At 40.8% G+C, this 20,718-nt stretch overlaps 1 protein-coding gene across 1 annotated transcript in view; it reads left to right on the top strand.

Annotated features, from left to right (window-relative positions):
• apoba (apolipoprotein Ba) overlaps window positions 1–20,718 on the top strand; it is a 69,524-nt gene that overhangs the window by 35,943 nt on the left and 12,863 nt on the right. The window contains exons 20-25 of the mRNA XM_060855269.1: window positions 2,592–2,802; window positions 3,998–4,176; window positions 10,417–10,616; window positions 14,140–14,249; window positions 19,599–19,987; window positions 20,164–20,291. Of these exons, the coding sequence (XP_060711252.1) occupies window positions 2,592–2,802; window positions 3,998–4,176; window positions 10,417–10,616; window positions 14,140–14,249; window positions 19,599–19,987; window positions 20,164–20,291 (1,217 nt within the window). The remainder of the gene's footprint in view (window positions 1–2,591; window positions 2,803–3,997; window positions 4,177–10,416; window positions 10,617–14,139; window positions 14,250–19,598; window positions 19,988–20,163; window positions 20,292–20,718) is intronic.

The following is a 20,718-nucleotide window of genomic DNA, read 5'->3' on the forward strand; positions in this document are numbered from 1 at the left end:
ATTCCGAACCTAAAAACAACTTAATATCGCTTTCCATTGCTTTGGAGAAGAGTGGAAAAAAATACTCAGCTGACTTATAAATCCATACAGCATGGAAACAGACCCTTCGATCCAACTCACCCATGCTGACCACACATCCCAATCTCACCTAGACCCATCTGTCAGGATTCAGCCCATATCCCTCTAATCCCTTCCTATTCATATACCTATTCAAATGCCTTTTCAATATTGTGTTTGTACCAGCCTCCATTACTTCTTCTGGTAGTTTGTTCCATACACACACCACCCTCCACATAAAAAAAATTACTCCTCAGGTCTTCTTTAAATCTTTCTTCTCTCACTTTCAACGTGTGCCCTCTAGTTTTGGACTCCTCACTCAAGGAAAAAGACCTTGGCTATTTACGCTATCCATGCTTCTCATGATATTAAACCTCAATGAGATCATCCCACAACCTCCCCTGCTCCAGGGAAGAAAAGCCCCAGCCTATGCAGCCTCACCTTACAACTCAAATCCTCCAGTCTCAGCATCATCCTTGTAAATCTTTTCTGCACCCTTCCAAGTTCAACAGAATCCTTTCCAAGGAAAGGTGACCAGAATTGTATGCACTATTCCAAAAGTGTCCTCACCAATGTCCTGTACAGCCACAACATGACATGGCCAACTCCGATACTCAGTATTATGACCAATGAAGGCAAACAAAGCAAATGCACAATGCACCTGCAACCCTCAATCTCTTTGTTTGGTAAAACTCCCAGGGCCCTACCATCAAGTGTATAATTCCTTCTCTCATTTGCCTTCCCAAAATTAAGGTTAGATAAATCACATTTATCTAACTTAAATTCCATCTGTCACTCATCAGCCCATTGGCCCATCTGATCAAGGTCGCTTTGTAACTCTGAGATAATCTTCTTCACTGTCCACTACACCACCCATCTTGCTGTCATAGAGTCATAGAGATGTACAGCATGGAAACAGATCCTTCGGTCCAACCCATCCATGCCAACCAGATATCCCAACCCAATCTTGTTCCACCTGCCAGCACCTGGTCCATATCCCTCAAGACCCTTACTATTCATATACACATCCAGATGCCTTTCAAATGCTGTAATTGTACCAGCCTCCACCACTTCCTCTGGCAGCTCATTCCATGCACATACCATCTTCTGCGTGAAAACATTGCCCCTCAGGTCACTTTATATCTTTACCCTCTCACCCTAAACCTATGCCCTCTAGTTCTGGGCTCCCCCACCCCAGGGAAAATACTTTGTCTATTTACTCTATCCATGGCCCTCATGATTTTATAAACCTCTATAAAGTCACCCCTCAGTCTCCGATACTCCAGGGAAAACAGCTCTAGCTTATTCAACCTCTCCCTATAGCTCAAATTCTCCAATCCTGGTAACATGCTCGTAAATCTTTCCTGAACCCTTTCAAGCTTCACAACATCCTTCTGATAAGAAGGAAACCAGATCTGCATGCAATATTCCAAAAGTGGCCTAGCCAATGTCCTGTACAGCTGCAACATGACCTCCCAAATCCTGTACTCAATACTCTGACCAATAAAGGAAAGCATACCAAACACCTTCTTCACTATCCTATCCCCCGCGACACCACTTTCAAGGAGCTATGTGCCTGTACTCCAAGGTCTCTTTGTTCAGCAACACTTCCTAAGACCTTACCATAAAGTCTATAAGTCCTGTTAAGATTTGCTTTCCCAAAATGCAGCACCTCGCATTTATCTGAATTAAACTCTATCTGCCACTTCTCAGCCCATTGGCCCTTCTGACCAAGATCCCATTGTACTCTGAGGTAACCTTCTTCACTGCCCACTACACCTCCAATTTTGGTGTCATCTGCAACTTACTAACTATACCTCTTATGCTCACATCCAAATCATTTATATAAATTATGAAACGTAGAGGACCCAGCACCGATCCTTGTGGCACTCCACTGGTTACAGGCCTCCAGTCTGAAAAACAACCATCCACCACTACCCTGTATTTGACCTTTGAGCCTGTTCTGTATCCAAACGGCTAGTTTTCCCTGTATTCAATGAGGTCTAACCTTGTTAATAAATCTTCCATGAGGAACCTTATTGAACGCCTTACTGAAGTCCATATAGATCACATCTACCACTCTGCCCTCATCAATCCTCTTTGTCATCTGCAAATTTACTAACCAAACCTCCTATTTCATGTATAAATTATTTATATAAATAACAAAAAGGTGTGGGCCAGCAGCAAATCCTTGTGACACACTACTCCAATGAAAAATAACTTACATCACCTTATCACAGATGGAATACATTGTATTGGAGAATTTTATGAAGGCATCCCTTTAGCACATAACCTTTCCCAGTTGTAGCCAGTGGAAGTAGTTTATCAATGCTTTCTATACATTAAATTGAAAGTGAAGGGATGCCTGAATATCAGGTAAAATTATTCTTCATGTTATAAGTGCCTTACCTGAATGTCTTCCAAGTATTTTACATTATTTAGTACATGTTCAACCTATATATATATTGCCTATTGTAGTATCCTAAAGAGATAAATATGTTGTGTGATTATTTAAATCAATTTTGATCCAACAGGCACTGAAAATATGGAGGTTTCAGCAGAAATTAAGTACAACGCCAATAAGCAAGTACTTACAGGAGACGTTCAGATTCCAAAATTTGACCTGGAAGTAGGTGTGAAACTAGGGGCTGAAGACAAATCTGCATCGACAAGAAATGCATACATTGTTAAATTTGATGTCACAAACAAAAAGGTGCCTGAAATTACCCTGGTGGGCCGTGCAAGGTGCGTGTCAAGTGTTGCATTCGCTCAGTAACTTACAGATAACAGAAATGTATTACAAATGATTGAAGAACAAGTAGTCAAAATGTAGAAGCATCTCAGGAGTCAAATAAAAATCTTAGAGTTGTAAAAACACTCAAGTTTGCGCAATGTGTGAAGACTGAAAATGTGTGAAGGCTGTTTTCCCTGGAGTATTGGAGACTGAGGGGTGACTTTATAGAGGTTTATAAAATCATGAGGGCCATGGATAGAGTAAATAGACTGATGTTTTTCTTAATCAAAGAATTTGGGAGAAATTTGTTGGAGGTATTTGATTCAGTTCTATATTATTAAAGAAAGAAATGCTTGAGTTACATCACAGCCTTATCAACATCTGAAAGGAAAAACACGGATTAATTGTTTTAGATACAGAACCTTTACTTGTATTTAAGTGCTGCCCAGAGGATTGAAGGCCTTCTCTAATTTTCAACTACAAAGTCTTATGTTAAATGATTTTGTGCTGTCTCAGCCAAGCTCTGATTGGATTTAGGCCCATAGCATAAAATTGGCTACAATTTAATGGGCATTGGCACTAGGTTTGCAGTTTCGCTTATAAAAATCCACAAGCAAAAGAGTATCCAGAAAACTTCACAGTGAGCAATAAAAGTGCACTCCTGAGAGTGAGTCCCATATATCCTTGCAGCCAAGGAGAAGAATCTTCACGTTGTGTTCAGACCCTGCCTCACCAGACTGCAGAGAGTGCTTGATCTTCAAAGTTCAGTACAAGACCTAAGAAAAGTTTAATTCTGCAATATTGCCATTTCATGCTTTGATGAGCATTTAAAAATACTTTCAAAGACATAAACAAAGTAGAATTGACAATGCATGTCCAACTGAAGCAGCCTCTGAGTCAGAATGCTTCAAGTTTGAGTCTCAATCCAGGACCTGTTTGTCAGAAAAGGTGTCAGTGCAGGGCATACAGCATGTACCACAATCAGAACTCCAACCTGGGTAAATGGAAAGGGTTAGCATGGGAAAGGCATCGTTCAGTAAAACTATCCACCCAATCCAGAAAATAACATTTAATACGAACAATGTGAATATTGGTGATCAACCAGCATTGTGGTAAACTGTTGGGAGAAGCTGAAAGACAGAGAACAATGCAGATATAATGGCAATGAATATTTCAATTCTTACCTGTGCTCTTTTTCTTTTAAAGTTACGATAATGAACGGAAAGATCTTTCACTGGAGTATCTCTTCACCATTCCCAACTTCGACATAAATGCAAATATTGGAACTCAGATTCGTCTTCCGTCTGATGAATGGTTCACTGCATTGAGTGTAGAAGCTTCAATACCACATTTAAAGGCTTCTCATGAAACTAACTTTAAATATGGTATGTTAATAATAATATCTAGCTTGCATCTCTTGTTTTGTGAAAGAAACTGTTATATTTTCTGAAGGTTTACCAGGTACTGACATTATTGTGTAGTAAAAAATGAGGTCTGCAGATGCTGGAGATCACAGCTGCAAATGTGTTGCTGGTCAAAGCACAGCAGGTTAGGCAGCATCTCAGGAATAGAGAATTCGACGTTTCGAGCATAAGCCCTTCATCAGGAATAAGAGAGAGAGAGCCAAGCCGGCTGAGATAAAAGGTAGGGAGGAGGGACTAGGGGGAGGGGCGATGGAGGTGGGATAGGTGGAAGGAGGTCAAGGTGAGGGTGATAGGCCGGAGTGGGGTGGGGGCGGAGAGGTCAGGAAGAGGATTGCAGGTTAGGAGGGCGGTGCTGAGTTGAGGGAACCGACTGAGACAAGGTGGGGGGAGGGGAAATGAGGAAGCTGGAGAAATCTGAATTCATACCTTGTGGTTGGAGGGTTCCCAGGCGGAAGATGAGGCGCTCCTCCTCCAGCCGTCGTGTAGTTGTGTTCTGCCGGTGGAGGAGTCCAAGGACCTGCATGTCCTCGGTGGAGTGGGAGGGGGAGTTTCAGATTTCTCCAGCTTCCTCATTTCCCCTCCCCCCACCTTGTCTCAGTCGGTTCCCTCAACTCAGCACCGCCCTCCTAACCTGCAATCCTCTTCCTGACCTCTCCGCCCCCACCCCACTCCGGCCTATCACCCTCACCTTGACCTCCTTCCACCTATCCCACCTCCATCGCCCCTCCCCCTAGTCCCTCCTCCCTACCTTTTATCTCAGCCGGCTTGGCTCTCTCTCTCTTATTCCTGATGAAGGGCTTATGCTCGAAACGTCGAATTCTCTATTCCTGAGATGCTGCCTAACCTGCTGTGCTTTGACCAGCAACACATTTGCAACTGACATTATTGTGTCTCATACTCTCTCTTCATGTCTGAATGTTCTCAGCTTCCCACAATATGTCATTATGTCACTATGAATCTACAAGTTAACATTGCCAATCACCCCATATTTTGTCGTGAAAGTTTGGCAGCTATAATGAGCTATGGACAAAATTTCCAATATTAATTAATTGAAATAGTAGAATCCATATATTAGTAAATGTATATTTTAATAGTGTAAGACCATAAGAAATAGGAGCAGAAATGAGGATATTCGGCCCATTTGAGTCTGCTCCGTTATTCAATCATAGTTTCTCAACTCCATTCTCCCGCTTTCTCCCTGTAACCTGTGATCCCCTTGGTACTCAAGAATCAATCTATCTCAGTCTTAAATATACTCAATGACCTGACCACCACAGCCTTCTGTTGCTATGAATTCCATAGATTCACCACTCTCTGGCTGAAGAAATTTCTCCTTATCTTGTTCTAAAAGGTCTTCCCTTTACTCTAAGGCTGTGCCCTGGGGTTCTAGTCTCTCCTACCAATGGAACCATCTTCCCAACATCTACTCTGTTTAGGCTATTCAATATCCTATAAGTTTCAATTAGATCTTCCCTCATCCTTCTCAACTCCATTGAGTATAGACTCAGAGTCCTCAAGCGTTCCTTATATGTTAAGCTGTTCATTCCTTGGATCATTCTCATGAATCTCCTCTGAACACACTCTATGGCCAGTACATCCTTCCTGAGATATGGGGCTCAAAACCGCACACAATACTCCAAATGTGGTCTGACTAGAGTCTTACAGAGCCCTCAGAAGTACATCCCTGCTTTTATATTCAAGTCCTCTTGAAATAAATGCCATCATTGCATTTGCCTTCCCAACTACTGACTCAATCTGCACGAATTGAAAGAATCCTGGACTGGAACTCCCAGTTTTGCACTTCAGACTTCTGAATTTTCTCCCCATTTAGAAAATAATGTATGCCTCTTCCCTTCCTACCAACATGCTTGACCTGGCACTTTCCTATATTGTACTCTATCTGCCACTGCACTTTCCTATATTGTACTCTATCTGCCACTTCTTTACCCACTCTCCTAACCTGTCCAAATCTTTCTGCAGCCAAGCTGCCTCCTCAATGCACCCTGTCCTCTACCTATCCTTGTATCTACTGCAAACCTAGCCAGACTGCCCTCAGCTCATTTATCTAGATCGTTAATGTATAAAGTGAAAAGTTGTGGTCCCAACACTGACCCTTACAGAACACCACTTGTCACTGGCTGCAATCCAGAAAAGGAACCTTTTTATCCCTACTCTCTGCTTTCTGCCAGACACCTTGCCTCTGACACCATGGGCCCTTATCTTACTCAGAAGCCTCCTATGTGGCACCTTGTCAAAGGCCTTCTTGAAGTCTAGGTAGATAACATCCATTGGTTCTCCCTGGTCTATCCAGCTCATTATTTCCTCAAAAAATTCTAGTGGATTTGTCAGGCTTGACCTCCCCTGGATGAAACCATGCTGGCTTTGTCCTATTTTACCATGCACTTCCAAGTATTCAGAAATCTCATCTTTCACAATGGATTCCAGGATCTTGCCCACAACTGAGGTTAGGCTAATGGGTGTGTAATTTTTGATTTACTCCTTTTTTAATTAGAGGTGTCATGTTAGCAATTTTCCAAGTATCTGGGATCCTCCCTGACTCTAGTGATTACTGAAAGATTATCACTAACACCTCCATTATCTCTTCAACTATGTTCCTTAGAACTCTATACGGTCCAGGTGATTTATCTACCTTCAGACAATTCAGTGTTTCTAGCATCTTCTCCTTGATGATGGCCACCATACTCATCTCTATCCTCTCACTGCCTTGAGTTTTTTGAGAATTACTTGTATCTTCCACCATGAAGACTGACATGAAGTAATCATTCACTCCCTCAGCCATTTCCTTGTTCCCCACTACCATTCCTCCAGTGGAATTTTCCAATGACCTAATATCCACTTTTGCCTTTCTTTTGCCCTTTCTATGTTTAAAGAAACTCTTACAGTCTTTCTTTATATTACTGGTTAGCTTACTCTTATATTTTATCATCTCCCTCCTTACTTTTTTGTTGTCCTCTGTAGGTCTTTGTAAGCTTCCCAATTCTCTGGTTTCCCACTGTTATTTGTGACTTTATATGCTTTATGTTTTATTTTTATGCTGTCCCTAACTTCCCTCGTCAGCCAAGGTTGCTTCATCCTCCCTGTACCATGCTTCTTTTTCCTCGGGATGAATGTGAATTCATCTGAATGACTCCAGAAACTCCTGCCATTGCTGTTCCACAGTCTTTCCTGCTTGGCTCCTCTTCCAGTCAATTCTACCCAACTCCTCCCTCATGCCTCTGTAGTTGCTTTCATTAAGTTGAAATACTGTTAACACTGATTCTGTCTTATTTTCCTTAAATTGCAGAGTAAATTTGATCATGTTATGATCGCTGCTTCCCAAGGGTTCCTTCACCCTAAGCTCCCTTATCTAGTCTGTCTCATTGCACAACACTAAATCCAGTATTGCCTGTTCCCTCATGGGCTCCACCACAGGCTGCTCCAAAATGCAATCTTGTGAACAGTCCACAAATTCCTTTTCTTGAGAACCACTACCAGTCTAATTTTCCCTGTCCACCTGCATGTTGAAATCCCCCACAATCACTGTAACTTTGCATTTCCTACACAACTTTTCTATCCCCTGGTGTATTTTGCACCCTAGCTCCTGACTACTGTTTAGAGGCCTGCACAAAACTCCAACTATAATTTATTTTTACCTTTGCAATTTCTCAATTCTACCCACGCAGATTCTACACCGTCTGACCCTAATTCATTTCTTATTACTGATTTAATTTCATTCCTTACTAATAAGGCAACCCCACCCCCTCTGCCCACCTGCCTATACTTTCAATAGGATGTATATCCTTGAATATTCAGCACCCAATCCTGATCCCCTTGCAGCCACAACTCCGTGATGCCAACCACGTCATACTTGCCAATTTCAATTTGCGCCACAAGGTCATTTACCTTACTCATACTGCGTGCATTCAGATTTAACACCTTCAGTCCTGTATTAACTGGCCCTCTTCTTGTTGTCACTTGTTTGTCCAGTGGCCTTGAAGTCTGATTGCTAACCCTTTCCAGATACTCAGTCCTATATTTGTCTTGGGCTGGAGGGTTTTAATAACCTCCCCTGAGTTCTGCACTCTTACCTCCTCTTTCAGTTCGGGATTTCTAATTTTCCCTTTCACTAAACCCTGACCCCCAACCCCATTTTGTTTAGACCCCTGCCTACAGTATTTAGGATTATATAAAATACAGTCAAGAAATAAATAAGGTGATTGTTTAGGTGTGGAATATTTTGGGTAACGTAATCCTCACCTACAGTGGAAAGGTCATTCTGTGTCACTGCAAACCAGAGTAATGAAACATTGATGAAAGAACTACTGATGCTGGAAATCAGAAACAAAAACAGAAAAAGAAAATGCTGGGAAAAGTCAACAGGTCTGGCAGCATCTGTGCAGAGAAAGCAGAGTTAACATTTTGGGTCTGGTGACCCATCTTCAGAACATTCGAAACATTAATTCTGATTTCTCACCACAGATTCCTGCCAATCCTGCTGAGCATTTCCAGCAATTTGCTTTTGAGTTTGCTAAAGAAGCATTGAGTTGTGCACACAGTTCTCTTCATCATCTCATCATTTCACTATGTACAGTTGTGAAGTGGAGGCTGGCACATCCTACAGGAAGAGAAAGAAAGAAATGTGGAATTATAGGCCTGCATTTTTTAATTGTATCACTTCATTTGTTCTATGGAAGTTCCTTGTCGTAGTCTGTGGTGCTGGAAAAACGCAGCCAATCAGGCAGCATCCATGGAGCAGGAGAATCAACATTTTGAGCTCAAAACATTGATTCTCCTGCTCCTTGGCTGCTGCCTGACCGGCTGTGCTTTTCCAGCACCACACTCTTCGACTCTGATCTTCAGCTTCTGCAGGTTTTTTTTCTCACTTTCTCCTGTGGATGTTCACTGCCTTGCATTCTATGCTGGGAGAGAGAGAAAGGCAAAACAACACGTGAAAGAAAGATTTTAAAAATGCTAATTGGTTCAATTTGTACCTAAGAGAAGCAAATGAAAATCAGAGGATGTTGGTGGGGAGTAGCTATAATCACCTAGATCAATTCAATAAAGCCTTGAAGCAGTTTTCAGATTGACCTGTAAAAGGACAAACAACCTAGCTACCTGGAAAAGAAAGCAAGTTGTTTTTTTCAATGTACAGCTGGAGGCTGCTATGTCAGTTGTAGGATCCAATATACATATGTAAGTAAAAATAGGCGGAGCTTGTGCTGCACTCAGACTGTCCAATTTAGAAGCCTCCTTGGAAGGACCACTACAAGGCCATGAAAGGTGATCCATGAAATATATAGTTTTGTTTGGGTGAGCACTGGATGAAGACTTCTTTGTGAACTATAAAAACAGCCCCATGCCCCTGTTGGACAGCACTTAGTTTCTTTTTAATTAAAAATATACTTTATTCATAGAAGGAAATCTTTATATACATACACAGTTCATGAAGCTGTTCAGATCTACACTATCTTTAATTACAGAGCAGAAGATGTTCATTGAGGTTCTGCTTTCTCTATTATTTAAAAGTAAACTGTAGGCACTTAGCTGAGGCATTGGAGAAGGTCAAATTACTGAATTGATCCCTGTTATGCTTTAGCAGAAGGACCTCATACAGTGGCCTTTCCTGTCCCCTCCACACTTTCACTTCAGCTCTGAGGAAGAGTCATCTTTGACTTGAAATGTTAGCTCACTCACTCTCAATGGATTCTGTCTGACCCGCTGTGATCTCCAGCATTGTTTGTTTTCAGTACAGATTCCAGCAACTGCAGTAATTTGCTTCTATACCATGTCCCTCCAGGCTGCTATAAGATTTCATTCAAAGTCACATACACACCCTAACCCAACATGTTGGCTACCCCTATCTAGGAGCAGGCTAATTACCCACTCTCTTGGAGTTGAATAGCTGAAGAAAGATTCTTGTTTAGTGCATACAACTGATATGCTTAAGAGGTTCAGGCTTGAAAATGGCTGTGTACTTATTTAGAGGCTATTTCAAAGTCATTCCACATGGCTGACCAACAAGTTGTAGTACATAGACACTGATTTAGAGAACAGTGATATTGAGATGGTCATTAGATGAAATCCAACTTTAAACTCAATTGTAATTATGGAACAGTTCAAAACGTTTAAAATAAAAACAGCTTTTGAGTTTAGATTTGGAGATTGCCATTTTAATTTGATTCCACTCTCTTACACTTTCAGGTGTCAAGAACATTCAGGTTGCATGGAGCTCAGAGGTAAGCTCTGATCTGAAACCAATTAATGAGAAAATCTCAAACATCCAAACGCTTGACATGTCTGAATACAGGCAGATGATAAACAGTTATCGTGACAGCTTCCTCGATTCGAAAGTTCCTCAAACTGATATGACAGTGAGGCACATTGTTTTCAAGTTATATAAGGTGAGATGTTATGTTTTAATATTAAGAATCTGTAGTACTGTATTCAGTAACACTCAACATTGAGACATTTTTGAAAAACGAGTTTCAAATACTGCACTCTATAAGAAATAAATTGTTGTAAATCTGACATTGGAACAGGAACTGCTAGAAAGTATTCATTAGAACTTGTAAAATGAAAAGAAATGTTGAAGTTACATTATATAACATGTCTTTTCCCTGACTTGCTGTACATTTACAAAATTATCCATTTTTATTTTTATTTCAAATGGGATGGATTGATAAATTGGTGTTAGACTAGGTTTCAGGCTGGTATCAATGCAGAATGAATACACAGTTAACAGCCTGAAGGTAGAATTTACACTTCGTTTAGTGACAAAGGAGCTCTTTACATCTGTACTTAGATGCACAGGTCTATTCCCAGATCAACTATTTTGTGATATCGTGAGAATACAGGTGTGAGTCACTACTCTCCGAAAACATGCAGCAATATATTTTGTGAAGAGCATTTTTAAAATATGTGTCTGGTTGAAAGTATTTTATAACCAGTGAGTGTTTGGAGTGAAGAGGTACTATCTTAAACCCTGAGATGTCTTCCTCTTTTCATCATATGATGCACAAATCAGAAGTTTGAATGAATACTGTCCACTTGCTCAGATGAGTGCAATTTCCAAAACATTCAATAAACTCAACATATTTCAGAACAAGATAGATTATCCCATTCTTCAACTTATAGATTCAATTCTTTCACCAGTAACACACAGTATGTACTGCAGCAACGCATCAGTGCTATCTTAATAGCATCAAGATACTTTTGAATTGTATGGCCTGTACCACAAAAAAAGACAGAAAACATGTGGGAACACCATTAGCTGCAAGTTCCCCTCCAACTCACATACCACCTGACTTGGAAGTTGTAATGATTGGAACCAGGTAGATCGCATTGACTACAAGATCCTTGATTGAGGTTGTTATACTGGGCCAATCAGGAAGCTCTGGGTGACATATATAAACAGGAGATTTTTTTTACCACTTGGGTGTTTAAAAAAAAGAAAAAAGAGAAAAAGAAAAAAATATATAGCCAAGAGGCCCCCTTCACTGTTTGATCACACAGCATTGCCATTTGATGTGAAGGGCACTGCTTGTCATGGGCCACTCGGGCGTTTTTCCTTACTTGAGCTGGCTCAGTGTGAGTGTGTGCAAGGACTCTCCTCCTTGAAGGTGTCAGAGGGGAAGGGGACTATCCCTGAACCAGCTGCCCAACATTGAGAGAGCTGAAAAATAAATAAGTAAATAAACAGGAGATTAAAAAAAAGAAAAAAGACAGTGTCATAGGTTCAGAAAAAGAAAAATAAACAGGAGATTGGGGAAAATAATAAGCACTACCGCAGTTAGGCGCTAGTGTGGGGGTAATAGACAAAAGAAAATGAAAAAAAGGGGAAAAAGCAAAAAAAAACAGGAGATTAAAAAAAGAAAAAAGTGTCAGAGGTTCAGAAAAAGAAAAAAATAAACAGGAGATTGGGGAAAATATAAGCACTACCGTAGTTAGGCGCTAGTGTGGGGGTAATAGACAAAAGAAAAAGGAAAAAAAAGGAATAAAAAGAAAAAACAAAATAAACAGGAGATTAAAAAAAGAAAAAAGTGTCAGAGATTCAGAAAAAGAAAAAAAAGACAAGAGATTGGATTAAAATATAAGCACGTAGTGTGGGGGTTAAGTTAAAAACAACCAGGAGGTTTACAGTCTCCTCAGTTCAGGGCACTGACTCTGTGCTGGCTGGTGTCATAGTCAGTGTATTCCTGCTGGTACAGAGGAGGAGAGTTTCTTTGCCTTTTCCTCTGTTCCCTCCCCCCCCCCCCCCCCCCCCACCCCTTTGTTTACGGAAGATATTTGTTTTTATTTTGAAAAAAAAGAAAAAAATATAAACAGGAGATTCCAAATCTTCTCACTTCAGTGACTGAATGAGCTGGCTGGCTGATCTAGATTCTGATCTCCAGCATCTGCAGTCCTCACTTTCACCTACTTCTCCCATACAGCCATCTTGCACTTCTCCTGATTTTCATTCCTCCACTCTCAGTGTTATGCCTGGCAACTGCAAAACCTCAGCAGGGTGAATAGATAGTCAGACATCTGAACTTTCAGATGGTCTCACTATGATTGCTTTACTGAAATGCAAGGTTAACTTGATACCTTTAGAGCTGAGAGCAATGTAGACACAGGTGAGAAGAGAAATTCTGGCTTTGTTTGATTGATACTTTTATGAAGTTATAGTGAGATTTACTTTCTTTGAGGTGGCTTGTTTGTTTACTTGATATGATTAGGAGATATTAGGACAATCAAAAATGTTTTTACTTCTTAATACTATGAATGATTGTGTTTAATCAACACGCTCATGACATTGAATGAGGGAGCACATTTTTTAAAAGATAATCTCGAAGTATTTTCTGCATTTTTGTCAGTACAGTACTACAGTCAATTCTTCTATAACATGATGGCTACATTCTTGTGAAACCCTGTGTTACAGAAAAATTGCACTTTAGAAAGTTCTTAAAGTGTTAGCACTAAAATCACACACAGCCAACACGTTTTAAATGTTTACACTTTAGAAACAACATCCCCAATTTGTCAATCATGTTACAGCAAATTTGTGTTGACAAAATGCCCATTATAACAGAACGATCTATATATATCTAATCTGACAAATACTGGAAGAGGGATGTGGAAGATGCATGGAATCATTGAAGAGGTCAGAAATAGAGGTGGCATGGAGGGTGCATGGGGATTTTGGGGCCATGATAGCTAATGGTACAAGTATGATACTAACAAACACAGATTTAAGGTTTCACACTGAAATAACCGCACATAGACTGGCATCCCGTCACCAAATCACCCTTTATTTACATGTGCAAAGTATACTGGCTATGGCCAGCCAGCTCAGAGTCAGACCCTGAAACAGTCCACTGTTATATTGGTCAGCTAGGACTTCCTGACTGGCACAAGTTAACAACCCCAATCAAGGATCTCACAGTCAACAAGATCCACCTGGTTCCAATCACTACATAAAAGCTTTGGAATACATAAGGAATAACATAGTAATTGATGATGACCTGAGAGTTGTGGCTTTTAGGTTGGTATCAAAAACAATGATCATTAGTCTCAAAAGGGTGTTTTTCTTTGTGAAAAATAAACTTGCAAAATGAGACTAACTAATTTCGCCAGAGAAACATTGACTTGATGGCTGCACGAATAGTTTGTATATCTCAGCAGGACAGGCAAGAGAAAGTCAGACCTTTTAGCCTTCTTGTGGCACAGTGGTAGTGTCCCTACCCTGGACTGAGAGGCCTGTGTTCGAGTCTCACCTGCTGCAGAGGTGTGCAATAATATTGCTGAATGGGTTGGTTAGGAAAAATAGGATAACATTTAGAAACATGTCTAAAAATTTATAATTTTCCTCCCTTTGTCTTTTCCACCACAAAGGGAATCCTTCTGCAAGGCATATTCAAACATTCTGACACTTTTTTTTTGCAGGCTATCAATGATTTATTACAAAAGTCTGACAAGCTGCAAGTTCTACAGAAAATAGATTTCAAAGAAATAGAAACATACCTTACTCTTCCAGAAAACCTGTATTTGAAGAGGTAAGATATTTAGTTTTCTTTTTTCAAGGAGTAAGGTGTTGCTTTTAAACTTCTCAAAGTAATTTATCTCAATAGTGGATAAAGTTGCTTTCTCTAACACATTGTTGACTGACACGAATCCTGAAGATGTTCATTTTTCAGGCAATGTTGCATGTCTGTACCTGAGGCAGAATACACTCTAATCTAGAATAAAAGTAACTCTGCTTTTCGGATAAACCGAATTTACAAAATAATTGCAGTAATAAATGAGCTTAACTCATTGCTAATTGTGCGGTCAGGAGCAAGAATGATTTATGTATGGGGGCGGCATGGTGGCTCAGTGGTTAGCACTGCTGCCTCACAGCACCAGGGTCCCAGGTTCAATTCCAGCCTTGGGTGACTGTATGCGTGGCATTTGCACATTCTCCCTGGGTCTGCGTGGGTTTCCTCTGGGTGCTCTGGTTTCCTCTCACAGTCCAAAGATGTGCAGGTCAGGTGAATTAGCCATGCTACATTGCCCATAGGTTAGGTGCGTTAGTCAGAGGGAAATGGGTCTAGATGGGTTATTCTTCAGAGGGTCGGTGTGGACTTATTGGGCCGAAGGGCCTGTTTCCACACTGCAGGGAATCTAACCTGCAATTATACAGAATACCAGCAGGAAATAGTGAAGTGCAAAGCACAAGATTCAAAAATGCATATCGCACTCTGCCCATCAGAGTGCTGTTTATTGATTCACAAAGCTCTACTTCATACAAAGTTAAAAATTACACAACACCAGGTTGTAGTCCGACAGGTTTACTTGGAAGTGCTAACCTGTAGGACTATAACCTGGTGTTGTGTGATTTTTCACTTTGTCCACCCCAGTCCAACACGGGAACCTCCAAAACATCACTGATTCATACAGTCATAGAGTCATAGAGATATACAGCACAGAAACAGACCCTTCGGTCCAACTCGTCCATGCCGACCAGGTATCCTAACCTAATCTAGTCCCATTTGCCAGCATTGGTCCATATCTTTCTGACCCTTCCTATTCATATAACCATCCAGATGCCTTTTAAATGCTGTAATTGTACTAGACTCCACCACTTCCTCTGGCAGCTCATTCCATACATATACCACTCTATGTGTGAAAAAGTTCCCCCTAGGTCCCTTTTAAATCTTTCCTCTTCCATCCTAAACCTATGCCCTCTAGTTCTGGACTCCCCCCACCCAGGGAAAAGATCTTGTCTATTTACCCAACCATGCCCCTCATGATTTTATCAACCTCTATAAGTTCACCCCTCAGCCTCCAATGCTCCAGGGAAAACAACCCCAGCCTATTCAGCCTCTTCCTATAGATCAAACCCTCCAACCCTGACAATATCCTTGTAAATCATTTCTAAACCCTTTCAAGTTTCACAACATCTTTCCGATGGGAAAGAGACCAGAATTGCATGCAATATTCCAAAAGTGGCCTTAGCAATGTCCTGTATAGACACAACATGGCCTCCCAACTCCTGTACTCAATACTCTGACCAATAAAGGAAAGCATACCAAACGCCTTCTTCACTATCCTATCTACCTGTGACTCTACTTTCAAAGAACAATGAGCTTGCACTCCAAGATCTCTTTATTCAGTAACATTCCCCAGGACCTTATCATTAAGTGTGTAAGTCCGGCTCAGATTTGCCTTTCCAAAGCGTAGCACCTGGCATTTATCTAATTTAAACTCCATCTGCTACTCTGCAACCCCACCCTATTCAGCATCTCCCTATAGCTCAGACCCTTCAATCCTGGTAGTACTCTCTTAAATCTTTTCTGAACACTATCAAGTTTCACAATATCCTTCTAATAGAAGGGTGACCAGAATTGAATGTAGTATTCCAAATTGGCCTAACCAATGTCCTGCACAGCCACAAGATGATATCTCAACTCCTATATTCAATGCAATAAAGACAAGCATACCAAATGTCTTCTTCACTACGTCATGCAGCATCCGAGGAGCATGAGAATCGACATTTCGGGCAAGAGCCTTTCAACATCAATTCTCCTGCTCCTCGGATGCTGCCTGACTGCTGTGCTTTACCAGCACCACACACTCTCGACTCTGATCTCCAGCATCTGCAATCCTCGTTTTCTCCTAGCCTTCTTCACCACCCAGTCTACCTGCGGCTCCACTTTCAAAGAACTATGAACCTGCATTAAAGGTCTCTTTGTTCAGCAACACTCGCCAGAACCTTACCTAAGTGTTTAAGTCCTACTGTCTTTGTTGGCTTATCCAGATCAGTTCCTGGTCAATGTTAATCCCAAGGATATTAGTAGTGGGGACTAAGGACAGTAACAGTATTGAATACCAAGAGGGAAGGTTGGATTCTCTCTTTTTCATATACACCACACAAGCACCAGGCAATGTCACTTACCTGTTCTCAGCCCAAGCCTGGATGTTGTTCAGGTGTTACTGTATGCAGACAGGGACAGTTTCAGTACTTGAGGAGTCAAAATGCTACTAATTTTTTTTGTTCTTTCTCATTCATGGGAAGTGGGCATTGCTAACTGGGCCAGTATTTATTGTCCATGACTCATTGTTCTTGAGAAGGTAATGGTGAGATGTTTTCTGGAATCACTGCAATCATTTGGTACAGGTAGACACATAACATCAATGGGGAGGGAGTTCCATCCATACCTGGAATCATCCTAATGTACCATTTCTGGTCTGCCTCCAGTGGCAGTACATCTTTCCTTAGAGAGGGGACCCAAAACTGTTCACAGTATTCCAGCCATGACCTGATTAGTGATGTGTTTTGGTTTTAGCAAGATCCCCCTGTTTTATACTCCATTTCTTTTACAACAATGGGCAACATCTGATTTCCCTTCCATACTACTCACTGATTTTGGATGTTAGCTTATTGTGACTCAAGCATGAGGATCCCCAAATTAATCTGTAATCTTTTCCAATTTAAATAATATTCAATTCCAGCCAGAGTGCATAACCTCCCATTTCCCACGTTATATTCACTCCACATGATATCGAGAAATGGCTGAAGGCACTGCAATGGTTATGGGGTCTGACAACATTCTAGCAATAGTACTGAAGAAGTGTGTTCTGGAACTTATTACAACCTGTGCTTTTCCAGCACCGCTAATCCAGAATCTGGTTTCCACCATCTGCAGTCATTGTTTTTATCTCAACTCTAACCAATCCATAGGGATACGTCAGGCTGCTTCTTGACTTGTCCCGTGGGGCAGCTCTTCCCATTTTGGCACAAACTGCCAACTATTGGTGTTTCTGCTGCCTAGATTGTTGCAGGGAGGTCTGTATGTTTCATTCAGTATCTTAGGCTTTGTCATAGTTTGATGCAAGTGAGTGGCTTGCTAGACCATTTTAGAGTCAAGAGTGCGGTGCTAGAAAAGCACATCAAGTTAGGAAGCATCCGAGGAGCAAGAGTATCAACATTTCGGACATAAGCCCTTCATCAGGACTCTGATCTCCAGCATTTGCAATCCTCACTTTCTCCTAGACCATGTTAGAGGGCAGTTAAGATTCATTGCTATTGATCTGGAGTCACGTGTAGACATTGTGGAACCAAATGAAGTTTATGACAAGCTATAGCAGCCAGGTTTCCAGATTTATTAATTGCGTTTATGACCAGATAAGATTTGAATCAATGTTCCCAAGGTTGGATTTTAAATTATTACGCTAGTGACATTACCACAGTTTCCCCCATTCTGTAACTGGAAATCATTGAGACAGAATGTTGCATTGTCACAGGTAATGTTTCATTAGAATTTCCCAAAAGAGGCATCAATATTTAGAATCATAGAATCCCCACAATGTCCACGTTGACCCTCTGAAGAGCACCTTAACCTGCACATATTTTGACTGTAGGAGGAAACCAGAGCAACCCATGCAGACCCAGGGAAAACACAAATTTGACACAGACAGTTGCCTGAGGTTGGAATCAAACCCAGGTCCCTAGCACAGTGAGGCAGCAGTGCTGACCACCAAGCCACCATGCTTTTAGAGTGAACTTCAGATTTAACTTCACAGAACTTCATGTACATGTGTTCATGGAAATAACATAAAACCTACAAATAAATTCAACCTGGTGTGGGTTCCATTCTTAAAAATATTAGTTATCACTTTAAGGTCAATAATTTATTATTCATCTATTCTCCCTGCTCCACCCCCCCAGCCAACACATCCACTGCGGCAAATTGGAAAAGGTGAAACACAGTGTTAAAAAGTTTAAAATCTGAATCATGTTCCACATCAGGCATTCCTATTCACATGAAAACTGGTTTTCAGACATCCAAATGACCCACTATAGATGCACTTCATTAACATATGTAAATCAGGTTCACTCATGTAATAAGGAACATGTTTTAAGTGTTAGAACTGGTATATCATGTGAGCTTTGCTTCCAACAAGGCATTTTACTGCAAAAAAAATGTTTATGTCCTGTCCCAAAACAAGAGAAACAGGCATTGAATATTGTGATATTGAACAATCCAACAAAGATTTGCTATAAGTAGACTTTATGTACAAACATTGCATTCATAAGCATACTAAGTATCTGGACTAATCATAATGTATTGGTTATAACAGAACAACATTAACAAAATGCTTCCAGTAGCACATCATGCTTCTAGTGATTCCTGATGAGATAAAATTTGAGATCTAAATACTTTCAGGTCACATATTAAGATGCAGCAATGATAGAACAAATATATATTCAAACTCAGCACATCAGTGTACCGTCAAAGTATACTGATGCACTAACTGAAACATAGGTGATGGCCCTAGTGTTTTAATGGTTGGACTATTAAACCAGAGACCCATAGAATATTCCAGGGATCCTGCCCCGGCAGATGGTGGGATTTGAAATCAGCAAAAATCTGGAATTAAGAGTCTGATGATGACAATGGTAGTTCACCAATATTCTTTAGGGAAGAAAGCTACCATTCTTACTTGGTCTTGCCCCTATGTGACCCCGGTTGACCTAAATTACCTCTGGGTAATTAGAGATAGGCATGAATGCTGGCCTACAATGATTAAATTTAAAAAAAACACATTACACAGGTTTTCAAAGGCTGTGAGACAGAGGCAGGCGGCTTGGCTCAAGATGCTGAGTGCCTTTTGCAACATTGAGTACAGATCAGGGGGAGCGATGAGCCCATCAAATAAACCTTCAGTCTCCACTGAGCCTGTTAACAATTTCTTTCTCTTCTGGATGAGCCATGATATTGGCACACGCTTGAGTAGCCAAATGCCTTACTCCTGTTCCTAATTTGTATGTTTGTATGCTTTTGAGACATTTTATGAAGATTGTGTACTTCCCCTGCATCTTATTTCTTTGTTTGCTTGTTCGTTTATTTGTCTTCCTACAGTTATGGATCTATTGCAGGCACATTTAGCAATGAGAAGAAAACTATTGAAGTTCCAATTCCTTTTGGTGGAACAGAGAGAGAATATCCATTTTATTCCAAATTAATGGATTTAAAACTGATGCTTAAGAAGATGTTTGGAGGTCAATTAAATGAAAATGACAATCCACCAATAACTTCCGCTCCAACTATTACCATTCCTAAAACATACAATCTGCAAATTCCTTTAATTAAAAAGTTGCAATTTTCCACCAACATGAACAGCAATTACTACAATTGCTCCTCTAAGTTCACGGCTGAATACAATTCAAAGAAAGATAGAAGGAAATATTCTACTAAAGTAGATATTCATGCAGTCTCAGCATTTGATTTTCTGTCCTATCATCTGACAGGTAAGAAATTTCTTCATGAATCCTTTTAAAATAATTGAATCATTGGGCTGTACCTTCATGAAAGCAATAAAAATTAACAGTGAGAAACCTACGTCCTTTTAGAAGCTATACATTAGTAGGATGTTCTGGCAGTCAGACAACTAATTGGTGTCCAGAAAGCTTTCTACTGGTGTTAGCATCCCAAGCAAGGAAATCTCTGTTGCTGAAAATTGCAGCCAAACACAGGCCACCAGCTCTAACACATGGCAGTGCCATTGAGGAGGCCCTAGCTGCTGTTGATGACAACACCTCAGCTTCTCAGGAGGTAGGAGTGACCCCAGAACAGGAGAGTGTCATTGTTTGGGAGAACATGCTCTTATAGCATGGAAATTGCAGAGAGATGGGGCCATTGGAATTAGAAGCAGAGGTAAGGGGCTGGCTGTCTGCACTCACCCTTCCTGACCCATGCTCAGTTTCTGCACAGATTAGTATCAATAGATTAGATTAGATTCCCTACAGTGTGAAAACAGCCCTTCGACCCAACCAGTCCACACCGACTCTCCGAAGAGTAACCCAACCAGACCCATTTCCCTCTGACTAATGCACCTAACACTATGGGCAATTTAGCATGGCCAATTCACCTATCCTGCACATCTTTGGATTATGGGAGGAAACCAGAGCATCCAGAGGAAACTCACATGACATGAGGAGAAAGTGCAAACTCCACACAGTTGCCCAAAGCCGGAATCGAA

The sequence above is a fragment of the Hemiscyllium ocellatum genome, chromosome 3 (genome assembly GCF_020745735.1).
Source record: "Hemiscyllium ocellatum isolate sHemOce1 chromosome 3, sHemOce1.pat.X.cur, whole genome shotgun sequence".
In the NCBI taxonomy this organism is placed as follows: Eukaryota; Metazoa; Chordata; class Chondrichthyes; order Orectolobiformes; family Hemiscylliidae; genus Hemiscyllium; species Hemiscyllium ocellatum.